Source organism: Pteronotus mesoamericanus, unplaced genomic scaffold (assembly GCF_021234165.1).
Source record: "Pteronotus mesoamericanus isolate MK-2021 breed Mesoamerican mustached bat unplaced genomic scaffold, CSHL_Meso_final contig_220, whole genome shotgun sequence".
In the NCBI taxonomy this organism is placed as follows: Eukaryota; Metazoa; Chordata; class Mammalia; order Chiroptera; family Mormoopidae; genus Pteronotus; species Pteronotus mesoamericanus.
Genome location: NW_026555091.1, coordinates 6130274 through 6153477, shown reverse-complemented (window position 1 = coordinate 6153477; position 23204 = coordinate 6130274). Strand labels below are relative to the sequence as shown.

The 23204-nt window shown below is 51.1% G+C and overlaps 1 protein-coding gene across 1 annotated transcript in view; it reads left to right on the top strand.

The window, feature by feature from the left end:
- The window catches only part of DOCK4 (dedicator of cytokinesis 4), a 323634-nt gene that overhangs the window by 248113 nt on the left and 52317 nt on the right, over window positions 1-23204 (top strand). Inside the window, exons 26-30 of the mRNA XM_054571366.1 lie at window positions 415-513; window positions 7080-7174; window positions 15344-15419; window positions 17242-17342; window positions 17770-17828. Coding sequence (XP_054427341.1) covers window positions 415-513; window positions 7080-7174; window positions 15344-15419; window positions 17242-17342; window positions 17770-17828 — 430 coding nt within the window. The remainder of the gene's footprint in view (window positions 1-414; window positions 514-7079; window positions 7175-15343; window positions 15420-17241; window positions 17343-17769; window positions 17829-23204) is intronic.

Sequence of the window (23204 nt, the reverse complement as noted above, 5' to 3'; positions counted from 1 at the left end):
CCTTTTACCTTCTATAGATAAGCGTTGCGCCGCCTACCTCACAGCATTGATGTGAGGCTCGAGTGAGGTGATTCACGGAGGTACAGCAAATGTGTAGTCGGTGGTGGGGGCGCCTTTGCCAGGCCTCCTCTCAGTGGGTGGGGTTCCTTCCCCAGTGAGAAGCTTTCGTCCAGGTAAAGAAATCCACCCGGAACTTAAAAATCCATGTAGAACAAGGAAATGCTAATCACCCCAGGGGGAAATTCTGACTCTGATATTATGGTCAATTTAGATTAAGACAACTTCATTGGGTGAGTTTGGATCATATTGGGTTTTTGTAAGTGTTCTATTTTAGGGTAGTTCAAAATAAATTATGTATGTTCTTTCATGTCCTTACTGAAAGATGCTTGCTTTTTCTTCTCCTTTTTCAATTAGGGGGAGTTTGTTGCTTGTCTCCTGTCCCTGTTACGGCAAATGACAGACAGACATTATCAACAGCTTCTGGACAGTTTCAATACAAAGGAAGAACTAAGGGTGAGTGACATTTAAAAACTGTTTTTCCTATCTCTTTTTAACTTCTCTTGGTCTTCTTGATCGTTAGGCAGATAGTTCCTTGACAGTTGCGTTTCCTGTTTCCATTAAATTCTAAGCTACCTTTTTCTCAGCTTCATCCACACATCTGCTCACCCACAGTGGCTTTTTAAGATTTCTGTACTCATGCAAAGGAATTCGCTCTCATTCTGGGCAAAAACATAGGATATAAAACACCTGCCATCAAAGCACAATAAGCCAGAAACAATAAGAGAACTGACGAGACCAAAGCAAATTGACTAACTCTAGTAAAGTGGACTTGGAAATATTGCCTTCACAGAGGTGCAGGGGCGCACTGCATTATATGGGCTGACTCCATCCCCCTCAAACCACAGTGGGGAATTCTGGCTGCCTTGTTCTGACGAGGGACGCAGGGTTGGATTTGATATTCACTATCACCTCCAGGCTAATCAATACACTGTACTCGTCTCATGCGCTGACATTAAATTAAAAATATTGATGCCGGGCTTCTAAATATCCTCCGACCTTTGCTGAGATTCAGGGAACTTGACTGCTTCATTGATGGCATTCATTAAAAGCTTGGAAGTTCATTGTCTTCTGTCGGAGAAATGACCGGTCCTCTGTCCTCCCCTGCCTCATTTTGCTCCGTGTCTCCAGCTTTCTGGATGATTTGGGACGTGAGCGGTCATTATGGAAAGGCTACTGAAAGGCGGGGGGCGGGGAAGGCGGGGGCGGTGGGTGCAGTGCCGCGGTGACGTCACGTGACTGGAAGCCTTCCCGGTGCCTTCGGGGGAGGCGTGCACATTTTAAAATATACATATAGTGCGTAAGGGCCTCTTATCTTTGAGTCCTAACTGCCTGGGAGATGGGTGATCTCTGGCGAGTCTGTCGGTGACCTTGGAGCAGTGGCCACGCTGAGTCTCACGGGACAAGGCATGGGTTTGGGCAGACGTGCTCTCTCTAGCGGTGCCCCGATTGGCATAGATAGGCTGAAGCCCGCAAATACCACGCTTCTCGTGCTTCCATTCACTCTTGAGTGTAGAATTAGAAATGGATCGAAAGTGTTAGAACCCTACACATCGAAAGCCGTGTGGTTAGAAAGAAGGGTAATTGTGCAGTCCCTAACCTTCGTTGGACGTTGACCGCGAGGCCCCGTTAGGTCTGACCTAAGAAGCCTGTGACTTCATCGTTCAAAACCTGTTCGCGCCTCAGCGTGAGGAGGGGAGCCGAGGTGCGAAGGGAGGAGTGTGATGTGCGCAAGCAACCTCCTCCCTGCGCCCTGCGAGGCGGCAGAGGCGCGCCCCTTGCATCTCAGTCACACCCCTCCCCCGCCGCGAGGACTGATGCTGCTGCTACTCCTGAGTCATTAGGAGGCTACAAATTCCATTGGCGCCTGAGCCCTTGGCTCCAGCAGTAAAGCTCCGCTTTTTCATAAACTTTAGTAAACTTTCCTCACCCAAAATCGTTGCTATCAAATCGCACAGCATTTCATCTGACAACTCGTTAAAAGTAACACGGGGATTCTAGTGGGGCCGCAGCGGTGTCGGGGCAAGGGGAAATCGGTACAGGGAGAGTTTTCTGTATCTACATTTAGGTTAAAAATGGAACAAATACGGCAGCTCTCAGTAAGGAAAGGTGGGGCTCGGAAGAAGGACAGAAACGGAAAATTGCAGCTGGTGCTGCAGTTGGACCCTGGAAGCCTCACACAGCCTGACTGGTCTGAAGGACTACGTCGAGCTGTGTGTGCCCCTCCCCCCGTGCGGGTGTTCCAATCCCCAGAGGGAGCCAGTGTCACCATGCGGGCGGGCGTCCTCACAGAGCGTCCGCTGAGCTGTAAACGCACACAGGGCTCTCTGGGGCTTCACCCTGTTCACGCGGGTTGTGCCTTTGCACACGATAGCGTATCCTGGATATTACTACGTAGTCCTTCACCTTCTCAGCCTCGCTTCCGGGGGCTCCGTGGCGTAGCCATGCCCCTGACGACGGGCAGCCCGGGTTTTCCGGTTTTTGCCCGCGGGAAGGACGGAGCAGTGCACACGCGTCTCTCGGTGCCTGTCCCTGTGCACTGTGCCCTGCCTGTTGCTGCTGAGGGACGTCCCGGAGCTGTGCTGTCGGGTCACGGGCGCTGTTAGAGCGCAACAGAGACTGACAGATGACATACTGAGATTTCCAGATGAAAATTTTACTGTTGTTTATCCCTAGTGTTACTGCTTTTTTCCTATCAGTTCGAAGAAAGATGTGGCCCCACGTTTCCAATGGTTCTCAAAATCAAAATGAGTTTAGAAAGCATGTCGTTCCCGAGCACCTGCTCAGGCCGGTGGTGTTGGAACTGTGTTCTCACTCGAAGACCCCGCTGTCCCCAGGGTTCCTGTGGAGTGGGTTCGGAGTGGCTGTTGGCGCAGGACGCCATTTCTTCTCCTGGTCCGCGGGGACTCGTGGGGGCGGGGGTGCCTCGCAGCGGCAGCAGAAGTGCCTGAGGCCGCCTCTCCGCCTTGTTGAAGTCTCTCCGCTGCTAGAACAAGGCATTATCACAGAAATGGACAAAAGCAAAAACTGAGACGCAATGAGGGTTTTTTTCCTGCTTCCGCATCGGGAATGTTGTATTACACGCCCACCTTCTCCTGGGGGCTAAAGTTTTGTCCTTGCCCCTGGCATTTGTGTGTATGGAGAGCCGCGAGCCCCCGTTCTCTGGTGGTGATGACGGCTTTTCACACAGAACTGCGGGGCTGGCCATAAAGCATGAGCTTGTACGTGCTCCGGACGTTACGTACAGCCTTATGGTAACCTTGCATTGTCTCTCACGTGCTCGCCCACCAGCTTTCAGAAATCCTATCTGATCTGGCCTCAGCCCGACTTCAAAGCGCGAGGACTGGACGTTCCCTGCGGGGTGAAGCCCGGGGTCTTGGTCCAGTCTTCCGTAGCCTCCCTCATTTACCTCCCACCCCCGTTCGTCCCCCCCACCACTCTCCAAACCCCTGCCATTCCAGCCCTTAACGTTGTTTGCATGTTCCTAACGCATCACATACGTAAGTTTTAACTCACCTGAATCATCCTTTTGCCTCCTTCGAAGCCTGTTCTTCCACCAGCTCACTGCCGTTGCCTAATTCGTACCCTCATTAACTACAGCCCTCCCTCCGCGATAGCTCCGAATGGTGTGCGGGGATTCTTTGTTGTTCGCTTGTATTCCTGGTGACTGTGGGTCCCGTGAGACTGTCACTGTGTCCGAAGCACAGAGCCCGGAATGCTCCCACAGCAGTAAATCATGGATCAATCTTAGTTGAATGAGTCAACTCTCTTAATAAATGTCTGCTTGCTTCACAAGCCATTTTTTTCCATATAATTATTTTGACTTACAGTCTTGTCTTTATTACAGAAAAATAGTTCTATCGCTCTTAAAGATCGAAGACCATTTAGGAGTTATTTTTGCATAATGTATTTTAACATTCAACGTTAAGAATGTGAAGTTCAATGTGATAATGATTATTAACACCCTTTCATTGAATTTAAACCCAGTATCAAGGGTGTTACACATTTCAGATGTGTGGCAAATTTTTAAATCACATTTGATTCTAACTTACAAGTCAGGGACACGTATTCTTGGAAGGCTCTGTCCTGCTCATTGTTCTTGACATAGAGACAGTGTCTGGTCTGTCCCCCACCTCACGAGGCTTTCTTTTCTGGATGCCTTAATTCACGTTTTATGGTCTTAGAAGTCCACGCGTCCCACGAATTCTGCTTTGTACTGAACTTCTGTCTGTGCTATCCTGATACCATCACATCATGTATTATTAATACGAAACAGCTTCTTACATATTACTATCAGCGTTTATGGAGCACAGGTTAGACCCTCTTGCCTGTCTGTGTAACCCCCGCAGTGCCGCCTTGTGCTTGTGGGGATCAGTTTCCCAGCTCCTTAGTGTAAGAGGGGTATGAGGCTTACTTTTTCATTTATCTGTTTATCTTTGGTCCTTACTTATTATCTCTCTGTCTCTCTCTGCACCCACGCATCATCCATCCATACTTTATCCCTGTTTATCTTTCCGCCTCCCTCCCCACCCCCGCTTGGCCGCCTGGGGACTGGCCTCTGTGTTCTCTCTTGCCTGAGCCGTGCCGGGTGCCCTTCCCTCTGTGTGGAGCACCTGGCCCTCAGACGGGTCTTCGCTGGTAATGCGTGTGTACGCCTGTGTGGTTTTCAGATTTACGTTCATCTGTCCCCCACAAAGCATGAGCTCCGAGAAGGCAAAAGGTCACGTTCCACTTCCTCTGGCCCGGCTCGTCACGGGCGCTCCATAAAGAATCTTGCATAATGGACTGGAGACGGCCCCCTACCCCACGCGGCGTCCCCGGCCTCCAACACGGCGCCTGGCGCCGAGGACACACCTGGCGTCTGTGAACGGACAAGTGCTGGTGGCAATTGCTAACGCCGTAGTCGTTGGCCTTGCCTTCTCTTCTATTTGACTGTGGAGCTTTGTAAGGCTTTCTCGTGAACTTTCTTCCTTGAACCTCTCACACGACAGACAGAGGGACCCTGTAAAGTAGCACCCCCATTTCTGTTTTTTATTTTGAACTCTCGTTTGAGGAAGAGCCACTGTGCAGTTGAACTACCGTGTTGTGCTATTGGAAGTAAACAAGCTATAAAAAAACCGCTCCCAGGCTGCTGGTTTTAAACAGTGGCGTATACAATACTTAGGTCTTTGTGTTATCCAGTCAGGAATATTATTATAAAAATGTTCTATTTTTAATTATAGAAAGAATCAGTTACTCATTGTTGTATGTGCAAAACAATTTCACACACCCGTGCAAAAGCTCGCCATCAGTGAAGTGATCTGAGCTGGAAAGAACCGGGAGAGGGCGGACCAGGGGCCACCGTCTCCGGGGAGGAAGGGGCCCTGAAGAACCCGGGAGGCAGCTCTCAGCGCTTTAACGTGCTGGGGCTGAGTGTGACATGAAGCCTGTCCCCGGCAGCCGATGGGGAGCACGCGCTGAACTAAGTTACGGGCGAGCACCTCCGTGGAAGGTGTCGGTGCGCTGTCCGATGAAGCACCTACAGTTGAGAAATAAGGAAAACATTTGTGTGCTACATGCGCAGATAAATGATCATGTGAACTTTTTAAAACCAACCGTAGCCCCAGGGGGCCTCATGGGCCTCACATTTTTCATGGGGCCGGTGGCCCCCACTTGGGAGGCTGTCCCCAGTGAGTCTGTCGACACGGCAGGGCCGTCTGGCTTCTGACAGACAGGCGACCTAGTGGGCACGTTTCCACATGGCGCATGTGTATCAATGTATGTATTGATGCCGAGGAGCTAAAATAAGTTCCTGTCAAAATATTTATGGGCTTAAGCAAAGCTGTCAGAGTACGTTAAACACACACAGACATACACAGTCACCACATGTGTCTTAGGCTTTCAGAGTCTGTCTGTCTATCTTCTGATGAGCTGAGTGACAGCCATAATCTTATATTCAAGCAGTTGACATGTTTAACATAATGTGTGATTGGGTTTGATAAATAAAACTTTTGTGTTTGGGTTTAAAAAAAATGTTTTAGGCAACACCATACCATTGCCTGCAGTCAAGTTATTAGAGATTTTCCTAGCAGCCCTTAAGGTTACAAAAAAATTCTTTTCGGTTTTTAGTTAATACATCTAAGTCAGTAGATGGAGCCCCTCTCCTTTTGAGCAGGACAAGCCCCTGCTCCTTTGTCCCGTGCGGTGTGGGACGGAGCATGAGGCGCTCCAGCCTTCGAGGCCCATCTCTCGTAAGGTCTTAAGGAGAGACGTTTCCGTGTGTGACAGGAGCTTCTTGTTAGAAGTGTTTCCCGGTGACTTGTTTAAAGCTAGTGTCTCAGCCAACACCACGGCCCTGTGCCGCGGCGTCTCTGTGAAGGGTGCCTCGGTGCCCCACTGTCACTGAGAAATACATTTCAGAGAATACAGGACGTTGGTGCACTCTCACGGCTTCTCAGGACTGGTTACCGGGCTCAGCTCGGCGCCCGTGCCTGGTCCTCTGTGTCCTGCACGCGCAGGCCCCACCAGCCCGCAGGCGTTCCGTTAACGCTGCGACTTCAGGACGCGCCCTGAGAAACGCGGGCTTTGGTGTGAGGTGCTGCTTGACGAGCGTCACCTTCTGAGCGTGACACCACTGGACAAAAGCAGAAGTGAGGCGGCAGTGGGTTGAACTGTGTTGACCGTCTGATGTTAAGGGCGCGGAATGGAGGGAGAGACAGTATTTGCACGCTCCTCTCCTGTCACCAGCCTTCCATTCTACTTCCGAGACCTTAATTTTTAGACCTTGTGAAGAGAAATGAGAAGCCCTTTCCACTGTGCACAAGGAAGGGGGAGAACAGGGAACATGTCGGGGCGGGGGGGGGCAACCCCCCGGGGCTGGGAGTCGGGCGGGGGGGCGATTTGTTTGGGGTCGGGTGCTGCCGTGTGGCTCCCTTCTTCCCTGTCCTTGCTTTGGCAGTGGGGACAGCAGCCGGGTGTGTGTGCCCATGTGTGTCGCAGTAACCGGTAACTCAGTGACGCGCTCTGTCTCCCCCTCATCCAAGGACTTCCTGCTGCAGATCTTCACTGTGTTCCGGATCCTGATTCGCCCGGAGATGTTCCCGAAGGACTGGACTGTGATGCGCCTGGTGGCTAACAAGTAAGACGATGACGATGGCACTGATGAGGCTCGACGCTCACTGCCTGGAGCAGCGGTTTTCAACCTTTTCGTGGCGTGGCGCACGTAAACTAATTATTAAAATTCTTTGGTACACCAAAGAATTATTATATGTTTGCCCGATCTGACAAAAAAATAGGTGTACTTTTGATTCATTCACACCGGCTGGCTGTCGCGGTGTGGGCTGCTGCCGTCTGCGACTGGGCCATCTCGGGGAAGAGAGGTCAGGGCGCCCGGCTAAGCCGGCTGCCGCGGGCCTTAGGAGTCCTTGCCGCGCGGGGGGCTGAGAACCGCTGGTCTGGGGGAGAGCCGCGTACAAAACGGCGTTTTTAGTTTGCTCTCAATTCCAAAACCTCCAGGTCCTGGGGTCTTTTCTTCTTTACCCCTGAATAACCTTCTTTCACTCTAGTTAAAAATGTGTTGCTGTTTGTTTTAAATAGGTGATAGGTCAACATGGTTCGCACAGCAAACGATAGAGCAGAGGTGCCCCGGGAAGCCGCCCACCCGGCCCGTGTTCCCCCCGCGGAGCCGGCGGTGGCCGTGCCCCGAGTTTCCAGCGTGTCCTGCCGTGGGCCCCGTGTCAGAGCCCCTGGGTCACGGTCCCCGTATCTGAGCCTCGCAGGAGGCAGACCGCAGACTCCCTTCTGAGCCTGGCTCCCTCCTCCAACACCCTGGTGATCTCTCCACATTAATACCTATGAAGCCCCTCATTCTTTTTTCTGGATTCTCCTTTTACAGCCGCGTAATATTCCCTTGAATGGATCTTGAATGGATGCGCCATGTAGTTTATTTAACCAGCCCTGTTGCTGGGCACGTGGGCATGTCTGATGTGTCATAATTCATTCTGACGCAACAGATGGCGTTGAGCATCCCCACGTGCTGAGCGCGGGGACTACGCGCGCCCCTCGGGCTGGGCACGTGGCCATTGGAGCGCCTCGTATGCATCGGCGTGCCAGCGCCCGTGGGGAGCCGAAAACAGTGCCCTGCGGGAAGTTCAGCCTGGAGACAGACGTTTGGGAAGGAACTAGAATGTAAAGTTGCATGTCTGCCGGGAGCTGATAAAATTAGCTGGCGTTAGGCAAATCCAGCGAAAACTGTGAAATGATCCAAGGTCGATGTGGGAAGGAGCATCCGCCAGGAAAGGCGACCGGGGCAGCCAGAGGGCAGGCGCAGCTGGACAGGAGGGATCGCGACTTACCTGCTTCTTGCCCCCGTCCCTGCCATCTCAGGGTCCAGACTTCGGGGGACTGGCCTGACCTTGCTTCCACGCTTGTGATTCACTCCGCTTTGCAAGCCTTCTTTCTTTCAAGTCCATCCTTGCCCACTTCCCTTTCTCTTCTCCAGTCCCTACCCCCTCACGCTGAGGGCAAAGGTCGGATGCTGCAGGTCTCCATCCATAGGCCAGAGACATCTATGTCGTCCCCAGGTGCCCAGGTACGATGGTGGGAAGAGCCCAGGAACATCCGCTTTGATTCTGAGTAGATATGACAATGCAGCGTGTGCTGCCGTACGCGTGTGCAGACGTGGAGGTGCGGAAAGATGTGCTAAAACCTGTGACGTGACAGGCAGTATGATATGGCCTGTTATACTTTACAGAAGAACAGACGCAGCTTTTTCCTTTTATTTTGAAGACTGATTGAGCCGCCTCAGTAGGTCTCTCTAGAATTTGGCACGTTTAGTTTGGTGTCTGTGAGTAGAATCAAATAGTTCTTCATCTGGGCGTCCAGATGCTACAGATTTCCATAGCTGTATCATTTACATATCATTGATCATGGATCTGGGCTAACTGGCAAACGTCTCCTGGGGACAAGGACCTGGGGTGGGCCACACGGTGACCCAGGGAGCCAGACGGGAGGGGGTCCAGGCTGCCGCCCCCCACCCCCCACCACAGTGTCCTCAGTGAGTCAGTCTGCCTGCCCCCCATGCTGAGGAAGATTTTGACTGAAGTTGGAATTTTCAATGGCAGAAATTCAACCAAAGTGAACGTGACATTTTGGTTTTTATGTACACAGGCTCTGCCTGAGCTTCCTGAAACCATGACAGCCATGTGGCTTTTTGATATTAAATGTCATCTCTCTCTCTGCACCGCCCCCCCAAAGATAATTCTACCCTGTTTATGAAGACGTCATCATGACACACGTGGGTAACAGACCTGGAAGTATAGACCCTGCTTTTGAGTAAACATGTCATGGTCAAAATTTCCACCGATGGTGTTAAGCAGAGAGGGGTGCGATCTTGTGTGAGCTGCTCTGCGCGAGGAAGCTGAGCAGAGGTGGCCCCGTGGGGACACTGAGGCCAGGCTGCCAGCCTTTGCTCGGGGCGGCGGTCTCATTCCATTGCCTCCCAAGTTTGTGCCCGTAGGGTCCCGGCCCCCTCTTCTCCACCAGCTGTGGCCCTGTGTGGCCGGGGCCAGTCCCGCCCATTGCAGACAGGACCCCAGGGCCTGGAAGCGCCACCGGGCGGGCTCAGACCCCCCTGCTCTCCGCTGCCCGCGCCCTCCCATCCCTCTTCTCCCGCTCACCCGCCCGCGCCTCATTGCACTCGAGTTAGGAAAGCACGTCCGATTTTTCTTGCTTTATAAATGCACGGCAGTCCAGAAGCGAGCCTTCACGGTCTTGAGCTCTATCGGCAAAACTTATTAATGTCTATAAGATTGGCAGAAAGAGAAATTTCTGAAAGATACTATGGATACATTAAATACGTTGACGAGCATACCCCAGAAAGAGAAGGTTCCCACTTTGCTGAACAGTGTAGACGCGAGTCAGAGGAGCTAAGTCTCCGCCTCTGAAGTCGACCCCCTTTTCTTCCGTGGAACTGTGTTTCAGACAGAGATGTGGCGGGGGCCCCTCAGAGGGGCATTTTAGTGCCAGCTCCCCTGCTGACCACCCCCCGGCGCGCCGCACACATGCTGAACTAATGGTGACTAGCAGAGGAGTCACCCAGGTCCTACCCTTGAACTCAGCGGAGTAGCTCATCCCTCAAAATAGATGTTATTTTATGTGATGGTTCTTTCTTCCTGTGTTTCCAAGTAAGTTAAATGCCCTTGACTTTCACCCATAAACTGCTGCCCCAAATCCTCTGCTTTCCTGCTCTGCGTGAGTCCAGCCAGACGCCGGGACCAGGCCCCTGGGGATTAGCCTTGTCTTCTGTTTATTGCCACCTGACTGTCTAATATTGTGGAATTTCACAAGGTCAAGAAACATCATTCCCCTGGTCCGCTTGCTTGCAAAGCTATATTGTACCCACGGGGGGTTCACGGCAGATGTTTCGGATGAGGACAATGCTCAGTCCAAGGGGGGAAAAGACCAGGAGGGGGATGGGAACGAAGAACCAGAAATACAGGACACTTCGAGACGAGCTTTCTCTTTTCACCCCCTTCCCCCACATTGCCAAGGACAGCACAAAAATAAAGTCACAGCTTCACACACATTTTTCAAGGAGCCGACTCTTCGCCTTGCTTACTGAGGAAGGTAAGGCATCTTCGGCTCTGCAGTTGAAGGTGCAGGCCCTTGTTTTGTTTGTGTGTGCACGTTGACCTCCTACACACCATTTATTTCCTTTTGCATTTTTTTTCCCCACCCAACACCGCATTGCTTAGTTGGCTGTTACCTTTAACCGATTGAGCTTTCAGATGACGTCTGTATAGCAAATAAGGGTTTAGGGGATCAAAGGGGAAGTCATCCATTCCTTCACTGACCCATTCAACAGCAACCATTGGCCAGCACCTAATGCATAAAATAAGTGCCACAAGGAGCAAGAGCCCGTCTCTGTGACGTGTTTGTAAGGGCACTCGTTCCGGTGGGCGAGGAGAGGGGCCTTGCATACAGGAGTGAGGCTGGAGCCCACAATGAAAGCAGGAGGTGAGAGGCCAGCAGCCCAGGAAGACGGTGCTCGGCAGCGGGAACAGCCTATGCAAAGGCCTGCGCTCGCAGCGAACACGGCGTCCTCAGAACGGAGAGCCTGCTCGGTGTGCACCCAGGAGGAGGAGGGAAGGAGCCAGTGGAGAAGGATGAGGCTGGAAGAGGAAGGAAACGGGGCCCAGACAAGGGGGTCGGGGCCAGGGGGTGGGGACCAGGAAGGACCGTTTGTGGTTGATGTAACAACCCGGTGAGAGGCGGTGGTGGACGGAGCAGGCGGACGTCCGTGGGCGCAGCGGGCAGGCCGACTTTGAAGACAGAGATGGGGAGACTTGCAGATGACAGGAAAAGCCATGAAAGTGGCCCTTAGAAGTCTGGCCTGAGCTGAGGAGCACGTGGTGGTGCCACTCATTTAGGAGGGAAAGGCTGGGAGAGGCACTGCTTTCGGGGACGGGGAGCGGCGGTGAAGATTCCCGGGCTGAGCGCAATGTTGTAGGAGGTGATGGGAGGCGCCCAGGTGAGGGGAGGAGGAGCCGGACATGCTTGCGGGGCACTCGGGAGAGACTAGGGCAAGAGGGGGGCGTGTGAGGCACGCGGGCAGCACTTGAGAGCCCCCAGGGGGAGGTGTAGATCAGCAAGACAGGAGTCCTCGGGACTGGGCGGGGGGCATGCGGGCACTAGGGTCAGGATGCAGGGAAGCGCCGGCAAAGGAGGCAGACAGGAGCGGGGGCGGGGGGACAGGTGAAAACAGCAGAGGAAGAGGTCGTTGTGGGGGGCAGTCGGCCTTGCGGGAAGGAGCGTCGGGAGCCACTGGCAGGTTGGGGGTGCTGCGCACTGACCGCTGGCCCCGGGACCCCTGGTGCAGACGCTGGGGACCTTGACCGGCGGTGGGAGGAGGAAGCCTTGCTGAAGAGCAGATCGGAAACGGCAATGGCAAGCAGCTCCTTAGAAGATGTTTGCTGTTAAAGAGAGCAGAGCAATGGGGCCAGAGTGGGTTACCGGGATATAGTGGTTTTCAAAAGGATTATAGGAGGGGAGGTTTCTATAGAGCGGAAACAGTGTAGTTGAAAGGAATGTCCTAAATCCCAGAATGTGGGTGCAGCGGGAAGCTTGGGGCGGGGACTCTGATTTCCTGGCCTCTCATGTGTACCTTTGACCACGCTCTGCCCACAGAGCATGGTTGTCCAGGCTAATCTGGGCCTGCCTTTTCAGTGGCGGCTTCCAGTAATTGGACCATTTTCAGTAATAGATCGCAGCCCTCTCTCGCCTGTGGAGTTGGAGTGCAGAGTCACGGGTCAAAGAATAAAACCAAAGGAGCCACATGGTTTTGGATAAATTGAGACACGTAGAGAAAGATTCCTAAACACCGCAGGTGCCCCCTCCCATGAGGGAGTCATCTGTGAGGACGCCTTTAACTGGCCTGGGGACCTGTGTTCCGGGAAGCCGACTCAGGGCTGAGCTCCCGGAGGTGCGTGGGGTCCGCCTCTGACTGGCACTGGCTCTGACAGTGTAAGTGAACCGCAGCTGAAGCAGTGTTTTAGCCTCTTTCTAGCCGTGTGCAAGTCTTATTTTTAGAGGTCTTGCCCCTCATCCTATCAGACATATTAGGTAGCCCCCTTCTGCCCTGTGAGGTATGTTTTCCTGAACAGAAAAACTGTCAAGAGCGATGTTTACATTTTGCATTTTTAAATGATTGGTCCATCATCGCAATCGGCTGTGATTTCTCAACGTTTCTGTATATTCTTGTGAAGCTATAAAAAGTAACCTACAATTTTCTTAATGTAAGTTGCGTGAATAAGAAATTGGACAATTAATGAAATTGATAGTGTTGCTTCTGTGGACACGTAGCCGCGGTTTTTCAGTTTTTGACTTCCCGTTTTCATTTTTGGCCCCCGCGTGTTTCTTCGGGGCGCAGTATCCCCTGGAGCCCTGAAACCCACCGGCACCCTGTGCCTCTTGAGGAAGCAGCCTCGACAAGCGGATGAGGCGTTCAATCCAGGACTAGGACCGTGTGCTCTGTCGAAGAGCCAGGAAGGCGGCCATTGGCTGAGAACTTCAGCAGCCGGGAGAACGGGGCGCGGGGTCCGCGGGAGTGTTTTCCGACTCGGGCCTCCCTGCAGCCAGAGGGTGGCTGGTGGGCCAACAGCCCGTGGGCCCCTGGCGCTGGTCAGAAATGCAGGATCTCAGCCCCGCCCCCAGCCTGTTGAATCATAGTCCGCTTTTGACTAGCTCACCACGTGCCACCCACGGCTGGGAAGCATGGCTCCATCTAGTTCGAGGAGCCATGAAGTTCGTTCGTGTGGTTGGGACCCAGCATGTGAACCATAGGTGGCTCACGTCTCCCGCAGGGTTACCTCTCCTGCTGGGAAGATGGAGTTTGTTGGCTCCTTTCTGGGACATTAAGTGTCTAAATCCCAGATACGTCATGTTTCCCTCACAGCAGGGATTGTTTCTGAACAGTAGTCCACTCTGGAGTTGTGGGGCAGAAGGTGGTGTTTTGTTTTTTTTTAATGTAAAACTCAGGTGTACTGGGATTGCGTGTATTTTTCCATCGAATGTCCAAGCAGAAAGTTTGTCCCTATAATCACATATTAAGGATGCAAAATTGTTTCCTTTAAACTCAGAGGTCCAGTGATTTTTCCACTAGATGCCGAGCAAGGAACTGGGTTTCTTGCTTGATAGCCTTCCATTTTCTGACAATTAAGCCTCAGTTTCATGTAGTAAGATTCTAATAAACTGCTTTGGGAACTTGTTCCCAAAAGTCATCCAAAACCTATCATGGGTTTTGCCAGTATTGATGGAAAATCGCCACTTTATATTCTTATTTCCACGTGACTTACCTCTTCGATGTGAAATTCACACCTGCATTTTGGGGGCCGATGACACCTCGGGACTCCTCAAACTCATAGGCTTTACTGATGCTTCACTCTCACAGGGAGGCTCCTTGAAAGATGTAATGCACGCAGAGTGAGCATGCGTGCGCCTTGCCGCCTGCTCCCAGGAGAACAGCTGCCAATGAAATGGTGGTTTTTCTCTTTCCCTTGCTTTGCCTTGAACCCCACCACTCGGTTCTCTAATGCCTTTGCCTCGTAATGTTGCCTTCTCCACCCGAATTCTGGCTGTACTTGTGAGCTTTCCAGCAGATAACGAAGACAAACTTTTATGTCCTTCAAAGACTGTAAATATTCTTCTGACTCATACACATGCTCCTAATCCATACATTACCAGCAGGATGAGGGAGCTGTGAAGCTGGTGGGTGGGGTGCTGTGTTTCATTCTGTCTTCTCCAGGGCCGTGAGGCCGCATCCTTCAATTCCAAATCCTGGGATGAGACCTGCGACACATCACGTCGCAAACACTGCAGTCCGTGTGCATCTCAGAGAGGGCCAAAGAGGTCTCACGTGGTTTCTCGTAGTTAGAAAAATGATCTGCCTTGTTTCAGTATCATGCTGCAGCGAACATGAAACGAGCCAACTGAAAGGCCTTCAGCCTCACATACTCCTGCAGCGACAGAAAGGAGCGGCATTGGAGCGCGTCACGCAGCTCGAATGCATCCGGACTGCCCGCCGGACCCCTCTCCGTCCCCCTGCAGGGTGCACGTGGCTGCGTGCGCCCCGCTGTCAGGTTCCCCTCGGTTTCTCCGGCCCTCCGGTGCCCCATCTCGGAATCGCTGTGACACGCCCCCCCCCCCCCCCCCCCCCGGCTGGGTTAGTGACAGGTTCATGGCCTGTCACCGTTTCCGTCGGGGAGGGGATGTTGCCGCGGAGGGGGACCCTGCCTTCCCCAGCTCTTGTCCGCTAGTGCCCTGGGCAGGGGAACAGAGCGAGGACACAGATAAGAGCTCCATGTGGCCCGCGACCGGGGCCTGTCCTTTCGTCTTTGGACTCCTCTTCTTCCTGCGCTTTTAAAAAGCTTGGCTTCTTCCCCAGTAACCAAATATGGGGTATTATATCCACGTTAGATCATTGCTTTGTTCAGAAATTAATAAAAATGTTACAAAACATCAAGAGATCAATATATTTCCCCCTGAGCCATATAATCTTAGATCTTTCTGTGTATCCGGACAAAGAACCAGACCTCAGTGAAGACTCCCTCCCTTCCTCTTCGTTCTTTAAACCTGGCATTTCTCTCTCTCTCCCCCTCCTTTTAAATTTCAGATGTGAGTTACCTAATCTTGTTCCACAGGCTTCCTGAAAAAAGTTTCCTTTTATCTTAGTTGCTTTTTATGTCTGTCTAATAAGTGATTTTCATTGGTGTGAAGTTTTAACATAGTCTGTGTTCTCTTTGATCGCCAGCGTTATTATCACGACGGTTCTCTACCTGTCAGATGCGCTCCGTAAGAACTTCTTAAATGAAAATTTCGATTATAAGGTAAGTATCAATTACGTGACTATTCAACTTGGGCTAAAAGTTTTCCCATGGTGCTCAGGAAATTACCCCTTTCCCCGCCCCCACCAATAATAAGAAAATAAATTTATTCCCGCTACCTTGAATTAATCTTGGGCCATATAAGTTTTAATTGTGAATATTTTAAGAGTTTTCATTGTATTTGTGAACAAGCCAGGGCTGTAATCACGCTTACCAACCTGGCAGAAGTCGCAGTGCTGAAGAGCAGACAGTCCCCCATTGTTACCTAATCTTTAATTCTTGTTCGTCTCTGTGCAAGCCCCTCACGTGACAAAGGGGACTTAGAACACAATGTCTTTAAGACATAGTTTAAAACAACATTTATTTGGAAAAAAATTTACGAAGTAATCCCATTACTTTAATTTTTCATCTTCCCATTTTTTAGACTAAATCAATGAAAAAGGAAAGATTACAAAGATCCTTTAAGGCAAAACTCTGGACACCTGCGATACAGTGTGATGTGTCTGCCCCCTGAGGGTTCCCGATGGCCTCGTTCTTAAATGGCAGGTGGCAGATGGTGAAAATACCGGCAGGGCCTGCGTCTTTGCCCTCTTCGTTTCTTATTCTTTTTTAAGTAACTTTTTCCACATTAAGCATTTGATAAAATGTCATAAAATAACTAGAAAATCCAAAAAAAAGCAAATACAGTAAAAACCAATGGAATTTTAATGGGTAACATTTCTTTATCTCCTACTTTAGTTAACATCAAAATTGCATAATCAGAGCTCTCCTTTTTAGTACTTAGGTTGTTCCTAGTATTCTGTTCTTATAAAGCAGTCTTTTTAAGTGCAGTCTTACAAAATGAAACTTGGCATATGTCTCTAATTATTTATTTGACCAAATATTTATAAGTGAAGCTGTTGAGGGCATACCAGTAATTTGGTTCCTTGTATCTTACCAACATTGGAAAAAACAACTTTTTTTTTTGACAATTTGATTAGGGATAAAATCTTTTTTTCTCTAGTTAACATTTCTTACTAGGTATTGGTTATAGATTAGCTACTAGTTATTAGTCATGGACCATTATTAACTAAAATTCATATTTTGTGACTTGTCTGTTCTGGGCCTTTCTTCAGTATCTTGCTGGGGTTCCAGCATATTTTCTTCTTCATTTGCGAGCTATTTTTGTATGAAAGATAGTAATCCTGTTTACTCTCCTTCCTATTTATTTTTAATTTTGCATAGTATCAGTAGAGAAGTGGTTTCCTTTTATTATATCCTACATGTTTTTGGTTAAGTTTATTGCCAGGAATTTTATTCTGATCTCTTTCTGATGTTGTTTTGGGGATAAGAAAACTTTGACTTAGAAGCTTGGTCTGGGCAGAATATTTTATATACTTTCTGACTTTAAGAAAGTCAACATCTCCAAAGATGTGTTTGCATTTTTTTGAGTTCCACACTGAAAGGAGTTCCAAAAATGAATTCACGGAGGAGTACAGTGATCCATCTCTTACTTCCGCCTCCTCGGAGACACATCAGTTATCAGAGAAATAGAACACATGCCATTTAGTACCTGCCACAGAGCTCGTGCAGCCTGGGATACAGCGTTGAGGCAATATAAACACCGTGTTTGTTTAGTTTACTTCTCTGTCGTAGAACGTCTAAAGCACGTGTAACAGTAGAGAGCGTAGTACAAGGAACCCCAGGCACCCACATCGGGCCTCTACAGTTACCAACTATGCCCCGCCCACCTCCCCCTTAGGAAGCCCACCCAAGAGCCCGTGTCTCCTCACCGGTAACTACTTCTGCAACACCGTAGTCCTTAAACCCTTTGTCCTTGTTTCAGATCTGGGACTCCTACTTTTACCTCGCAGTCATTTTTATAAACCAGTTGTGCCTGCAGCTGGAGATGTTCACACCTTCCAAAAAGAAAAAGGTATTAGAAAAGTAAGTACCGGTATATAATCAGGGGGAAGCATGAGACACAGTGAGTGCTGTGCCTTTTTGAGGGTGTTTAGCTGAAATGGTCCGTAAGTCAGGTAGATGTCCATGACTGGAAACGACAACGGAGCGGTAATGACCGAGTGAACAAGAAAGCAAGCTGTTCTGGAAATTTCGATATTTTGAACTTATTTAAACTTTTTTCTGTCAGTCTTTCAGGATTCGAAATTACTATCAAAGTGAAAATTATGAGACAAATATTTTCCTGAAGGGTTTATATGAAGGTTTGAATTAGAGGCATCAAGTCATGTACATGAAGCATCTTTAATTAAATGCCTATTGCCTTTGAACTCGGATTGATAGATTATATCCTACAGGAACACGTCTTTGCTGTGGGGGCCTGGCGTCAGGTGTGACTTCTGTTCTCTCGCAGGTATGGTGACATGCGGGTGACCATGGGCTGTGAGGTCTTCAGCATGTGGCAGAACCTGGGTAAGTGAGAGGGGGCAGCCCCCGCACGTCGCAGCTCCTCACGGCGCCTGTGAGTGCGCGAGTGAAGCGGGCAGCTCGCCCGCGGCAGCGCTGGAAACCAAGTGTCTAAGTCAGTTAAGGCATCTGTAGGAGGTAGTGACCCTTTGGCATCGGAGAGGGTTACAACTAATTCTTTAAACTGGTGTCTGAAAAAAGTGACCTTACCTGTATGTGTTTCATGATTATTGAATGATACATTTTATAATGCAGCATCACTCCAGTAATACACACAGTTTTCACGGGGCACCAACCTTCAGGAATTTGAAATTGTAACACCTCAAAATTTCTAGAACTCCAGATTGAGCCTGTGAATCGTAACAAATGTACGTTAAACTTCATGAAAATTGACTTGAGTGTCACTACTCTTAAAAGTCTTGAAACTGTTGACCTATGTCATGAAGACTGTAGTCAAAGGATTTAAAAGCATCTGCAGTTGCTAAGAAGCTATCGGATCAATTTTGTGAATCAGCCTCAGCAGAGAGAGCATATTATTCCAGCAAATTGATGCCACAGGCCTGGTTACGTAGAAAATGACAGCATTTGGAAAATAGACTGTTTTAAAATCTCACTGGCAGAGTGTTCCTATTATTTACTTACTTAATTCGGTACTTTGCTTATTTCATTTGGTGGTTTACCTACGTACACGTATGGTGTTCATTTACTACCACTGCGTGGAAATTCCTCCTCGTGATTGGTTCAGGTGATGAACCTCTTTGAATTGAATATGACCTGAAAGTGTCTTTTCTCGTGGGCTCCTCCGCGCACAGCATGGCGGCCGCAGGACATGTGTTCTCATCGTGAGAGCAGAGGCAGCACCATCAGGCTTCCACTCGCATGAGGGCACGCGTGACCAGGTGTGTGCGGTTCTCACACGCACGCAGCGGTTCGAGGACGCCCTGCGATGCAGGTGATCGAGCGCAGTGCCGCCTGCCTGCTGGCAGCATCAGGGACACAGAGCGCGCGCGTCCTGGGGGCAGGGTCCGCTGTCTGAGCCGCCAGGCTGTGTCTCTAGATACGGCTCGGGAGGAGCAGCATTTTGTCCCTTGTGCAGAGTGCTCCCATCCCTGGTCACATTTCATTCATTCTGCCTGTCCTGTCTTTTAGACATAGACTGAGGCCCTCGGAGCGTCCGTATTGCATTGAGCGTTAATTTAGCAAGATGGTCTCCGAAGAAGGCCACGTGAACGTGCTCTGGGTGGGGGCAGGATTTAGGCTCTTGTCCAAGCGCCAGTGAGCGGGCCAGGATGGGTCGTCTAGGTGACCGGAGTGTTCGAAACACGGCGGTTTCCCCTTTGGGTGGATCCCAGCACCGCTGGGCAGGGCTGTTTGTGCGTCAGCCTCCAACCCCGCCTGACATACCTGTGCACTTAGGTCCGGGAGCCCCAGGGCTCACCGGCACCGGGAGATGTCCCTGTATACGTCCTCAACTTTTCTTCTGCTTTGTCTTTAAAACAAAGACATTCAGGCTAAGTGACTTCGTTGTTTTCCTGGGAAATCTAGAGAACGTAAAAGTCTGTGGCACTGGCTGGCCCCTTAATGCATTGTTCTGTCAGGGCTCAGGACAGGGGGCTCAGAGACCCTCCGTGAGTGGCAAGGACCTGTGGCCCCCGGGCCTCTCAGAGCAGGGCCCCGCCCCGGGGCGCCCGCGCGCAATGCCGCCCGCTCGTCAGCGCTGGACACAGGCTGCAGAGCGCCGCGTTAGGCGACGCCGGCCTGTCTGTGCTCTCCAGCCCAGGAGGCTGGTTCTGGCGCACACGTCAGCTCTGTCAGAACAGGCCGGTCACCCTCGTTGCACTCAACCCCCACCCCGCCCCCCGCCCCTCATTCCACCCCCCCGCCCCCCGCCGCAGGACACAGGTCGGGGCCCAGTGAGTGGAACTTTTCACCTCGTTCCGTGGTCCCCGCGTTATTTCCCTGGAGCGGCGCCCCGACTTTTCTGAGACTTACAAAGCATCAGGTGGATTTCAGAGGCCATTGCTGTTGTACAACAGCTAGAATTGGAAAATGTTCAGGAAGGTAGAGCCTCTTTGCCAAAATATGTTTTTATAAAGTGATAGGAAAAATTAGGCATTCAGCGTAGAATTTGAACGCCCCTTGTAGACCTTAAGTGAGCTTGTCACTTAGGCATATCAAAATACGTTAGTTAGAATTAGATTTAACCTATCAATACATCATAGTATTTTGAATACAAAAGGAGACTATTTGAGATAATTATAGTTTTTTATTTGTTTAATGGAACAGGCTAATAAATTCAATTTACTGTTGTTTATCAAGTACTAGCTACATGCAAGTTATTTTCTGGGGGTACCAGAAAAAAAATGGTCCATGCCTACTAAGTTAGTTATTAAATCTTCCATTTTAAACTTTTCCTCCAATTTATGAGGGAAAAAAAGCTTGACATAGACAAATTCGCATGGTTTAGTAAAGCAAATAAACTTTTGTGATTTCATAAGTCATCCTCAATAGCTTTTAGGAGAAACAGAAATCACTAAGTTTAAGAAAACAAATGCGGAGAAGAAATGCCCAGTGTCACTCAACGCACCGTTCGCCACTTGAAACCGTCCAGCTGGTCTGTTTGCAAATGCCAGTTTTGCCGGGCAGTGTATACTGAAGTCAGACTCCGGTCACCAGCGTTTACTGCCCGGGTGTGGAAGCTCTTCCATGTGCTAGGAATAAGGTGGTTTTGTTTGGTGTTCTGCTGAGGACGGCAGAATGAGGGCAGCCCTGATTTAGGGACTGGGCTACTTTTAAACGGGCTATTTGGACTGGCCTGGGGACAGCAGGCCGTATATGGCGGTCCCTTGTCGGAGGTTCGAGGCGGCCGCGGCCGCACCTCCCCGCCCGCGCGCTCACGGCTGCGTTTCCCCTTCCACGCCCTCTCCAGCTCTGCCGTTTTCTCTTTCCTTGGAGAGCCGCCACCCTAACGGGTGTGAGCTGGGATCTCATGGTGGTTTGGAGCACACAGTTTAGTTTTCAAGAGTAAAGCCCTAGCGGTGACAGGCGAACACCTCTTCTTAAATGTTATTGCTCAGCCTTCTCCTGGCCTAAGTCAAAGGGCTAAAAATGTTGGCCACGCGAGGGGAAGAAGGCGTGCCGCCCCCCTGCCATGTGACACATGTCTACAGACATGTGCAAGAGTGGTCTGCGGAGAGGCAGGTTTGTCCTCGCCGCTCTGTCCCACATTTGGCTTCCGGCGTTCTCCAAGGTTCAGACATTTCTCCCTATTTTTAGTGGAACTAACATTCTGACTAAATATAAATGGGCTCTTTCTTTCCCATGTGCAAACACAGCATCTTGTAACTGCTGTAGAAAAATCAATACTTTCCTCGGCAGCCGCTCTGCGTGCGCAGGAATAAAACCCCAGCCACCCCACTCGCGGGCGCCCTAAATACTCCCAAACGGGACCGCGTGGCTGGTGGCTGGGGCCAGGGAGGTGTCCTCAGCCTGCGGTCTCGGAGGACATCTCTTCCATGAAGTCACCTTTGCATTGCCATGCACGTTTTGCTCAAGACCTCGCTTTGCTGATGGGGTAGGAGCCCGGTTCTCTGGGGTAGGAGCTCGGGTGGGCGGCGTGGGCCCAGCGGTCCCCCGCGTGTTCTCGGTGGGCCCGGAGGCTGGCGCCCCCTTTCAGCGGTTCACGGTGGGCGGCCCCCTCTCCTGCCCGTGGGAAAGGCGGCAAGAGGCAGCCGGAAGGGTCTGAGTTGTGACTGGAAGAAACCAAGTGCAAATGCCCTGTTTTAAGACAATCAGGGAATTTTTAATATAAGCCGGGTTTTAGATTAATTCACGAAATTACCATTGGCCTTTGTTAAGAGCGTTAAAGGCAATGTGGTTCCCTGCTTACAAAACGTCCTGCCTGTTGGAGATGCTGCGGACGCAGGTGCGAGCGGAAAGCTGCGATGGCTAGGACTTGGCTTAGGACTAAACCCAGGGGCGGAAAGAGTGGGGCAGACGGTGAGCAGGGTGGTCAAAAAGGTTGATGATTATTGAAGCCAGAAACGGGGTGGGTGGGGGCTTGTTTTATTGTTCTTTGCAATCGTGTGTACATTGAGATTTTCCATGGTAAAGAAAGTTCTGGAAAGAGGAAAATCAGTCTGAGAATGTCTGTAGATGGAAGAGATTTTTTTAAAAGAGATTCAGAAGTACCCGAAAGGCGGGTGGCAACTAAAAGTAGTGCGTGGTAGTGACGTCCGTGAGAGGGCTGGGGACTGCCAGGCTCAGGAAGGGCCACCAGTGCGGGTCGTAGTGGCGGCGCCAGCCCTCATTCTGCCCACAGGGGCGTGGCGGGCCCGTCGGCTGCCAGGAAGCCCCACGAGGCTTGGAGTTCTTGGCCTCCCCCCGCCCCCTCCACAGCGACGGAGGCCCTCCTGGTTATTAGTCGCGTGCCGAGGTGGCCTCTGTCCTCCGTCCATGGTTCTGCCAGGCGGCGGCTCTGCTGCAGCATCTGGGGGGACCTTGAACCCCTGCAGCTGTCGCCCGGGGCCAGGCCAGGGAGCGGACTTCAGCCTGGCTCATGGCAGAGGCTGCCGGCCTCTGTCTCTACAGGAACCTCCCCCGCTTTCCGTCCCGCCCCTCGCCTTCCAGGGCACTTTGGAAAACCACTGAGCGTGTTTGGCTTTCACAGGCGGCAGGAAGTCTCTGAGCTCCGAGCCTCTCCTCTCTGCCTAGACAAAAATAGCTGGGGAGCGAACGGCGAATGCAGGTGCTCGTCACCTGCTCAAAATGTGTGTGTTTGGGAGGGGGGCGGGGGTTGAGGGCGGAGGAGCGTGGATGGGTGTAGATTCTGCCACAGTGCGGTGGTCAGTCTCGAAAGTGTCCCTTCCTGTGGAGGAAAACAAAACACGTCCGACTACGAAGGAAGTTTCTTTTGATGAAAAAGAGAAGGTTCCTGTGATGAGGCAAACTAAGCAGCCCTGGGTCAAAACCAAAGGTGGGGAGCAAGGGGGTTACCAGCTGGTGTCCTCCCCTCTGCCAGGCGTGGGCACGTCACGTCGAGGTGGCGAGAAGCAGTTAAGGCCCCTTTCCTGGAACCTCAGAGAGAGAGGAAAGGACTGTGTGACCTCGGTGACGGACAGTCAAGGGACTGTGAGAGAGGCGGGGCCTGCCATTCCTGTCCTGCTGATGTGCTCATAGCGTTGGGAACCAGGGTGGGGCCACCTTCTGCAGACGGCAGGGGTGCCCCACGGCACTTTAGGCGCAAAAGCAGGGGCTTCCCAGACACCCACGTGGGTCTGCCCATCTCTGATCGCATCCATCATTTTCCCTCTTTCAAATTCTAAATTCTCTCTCATATCTCTCTCCTCAACCCCGCCAAGTCAATATAAATGTAAACTCTCT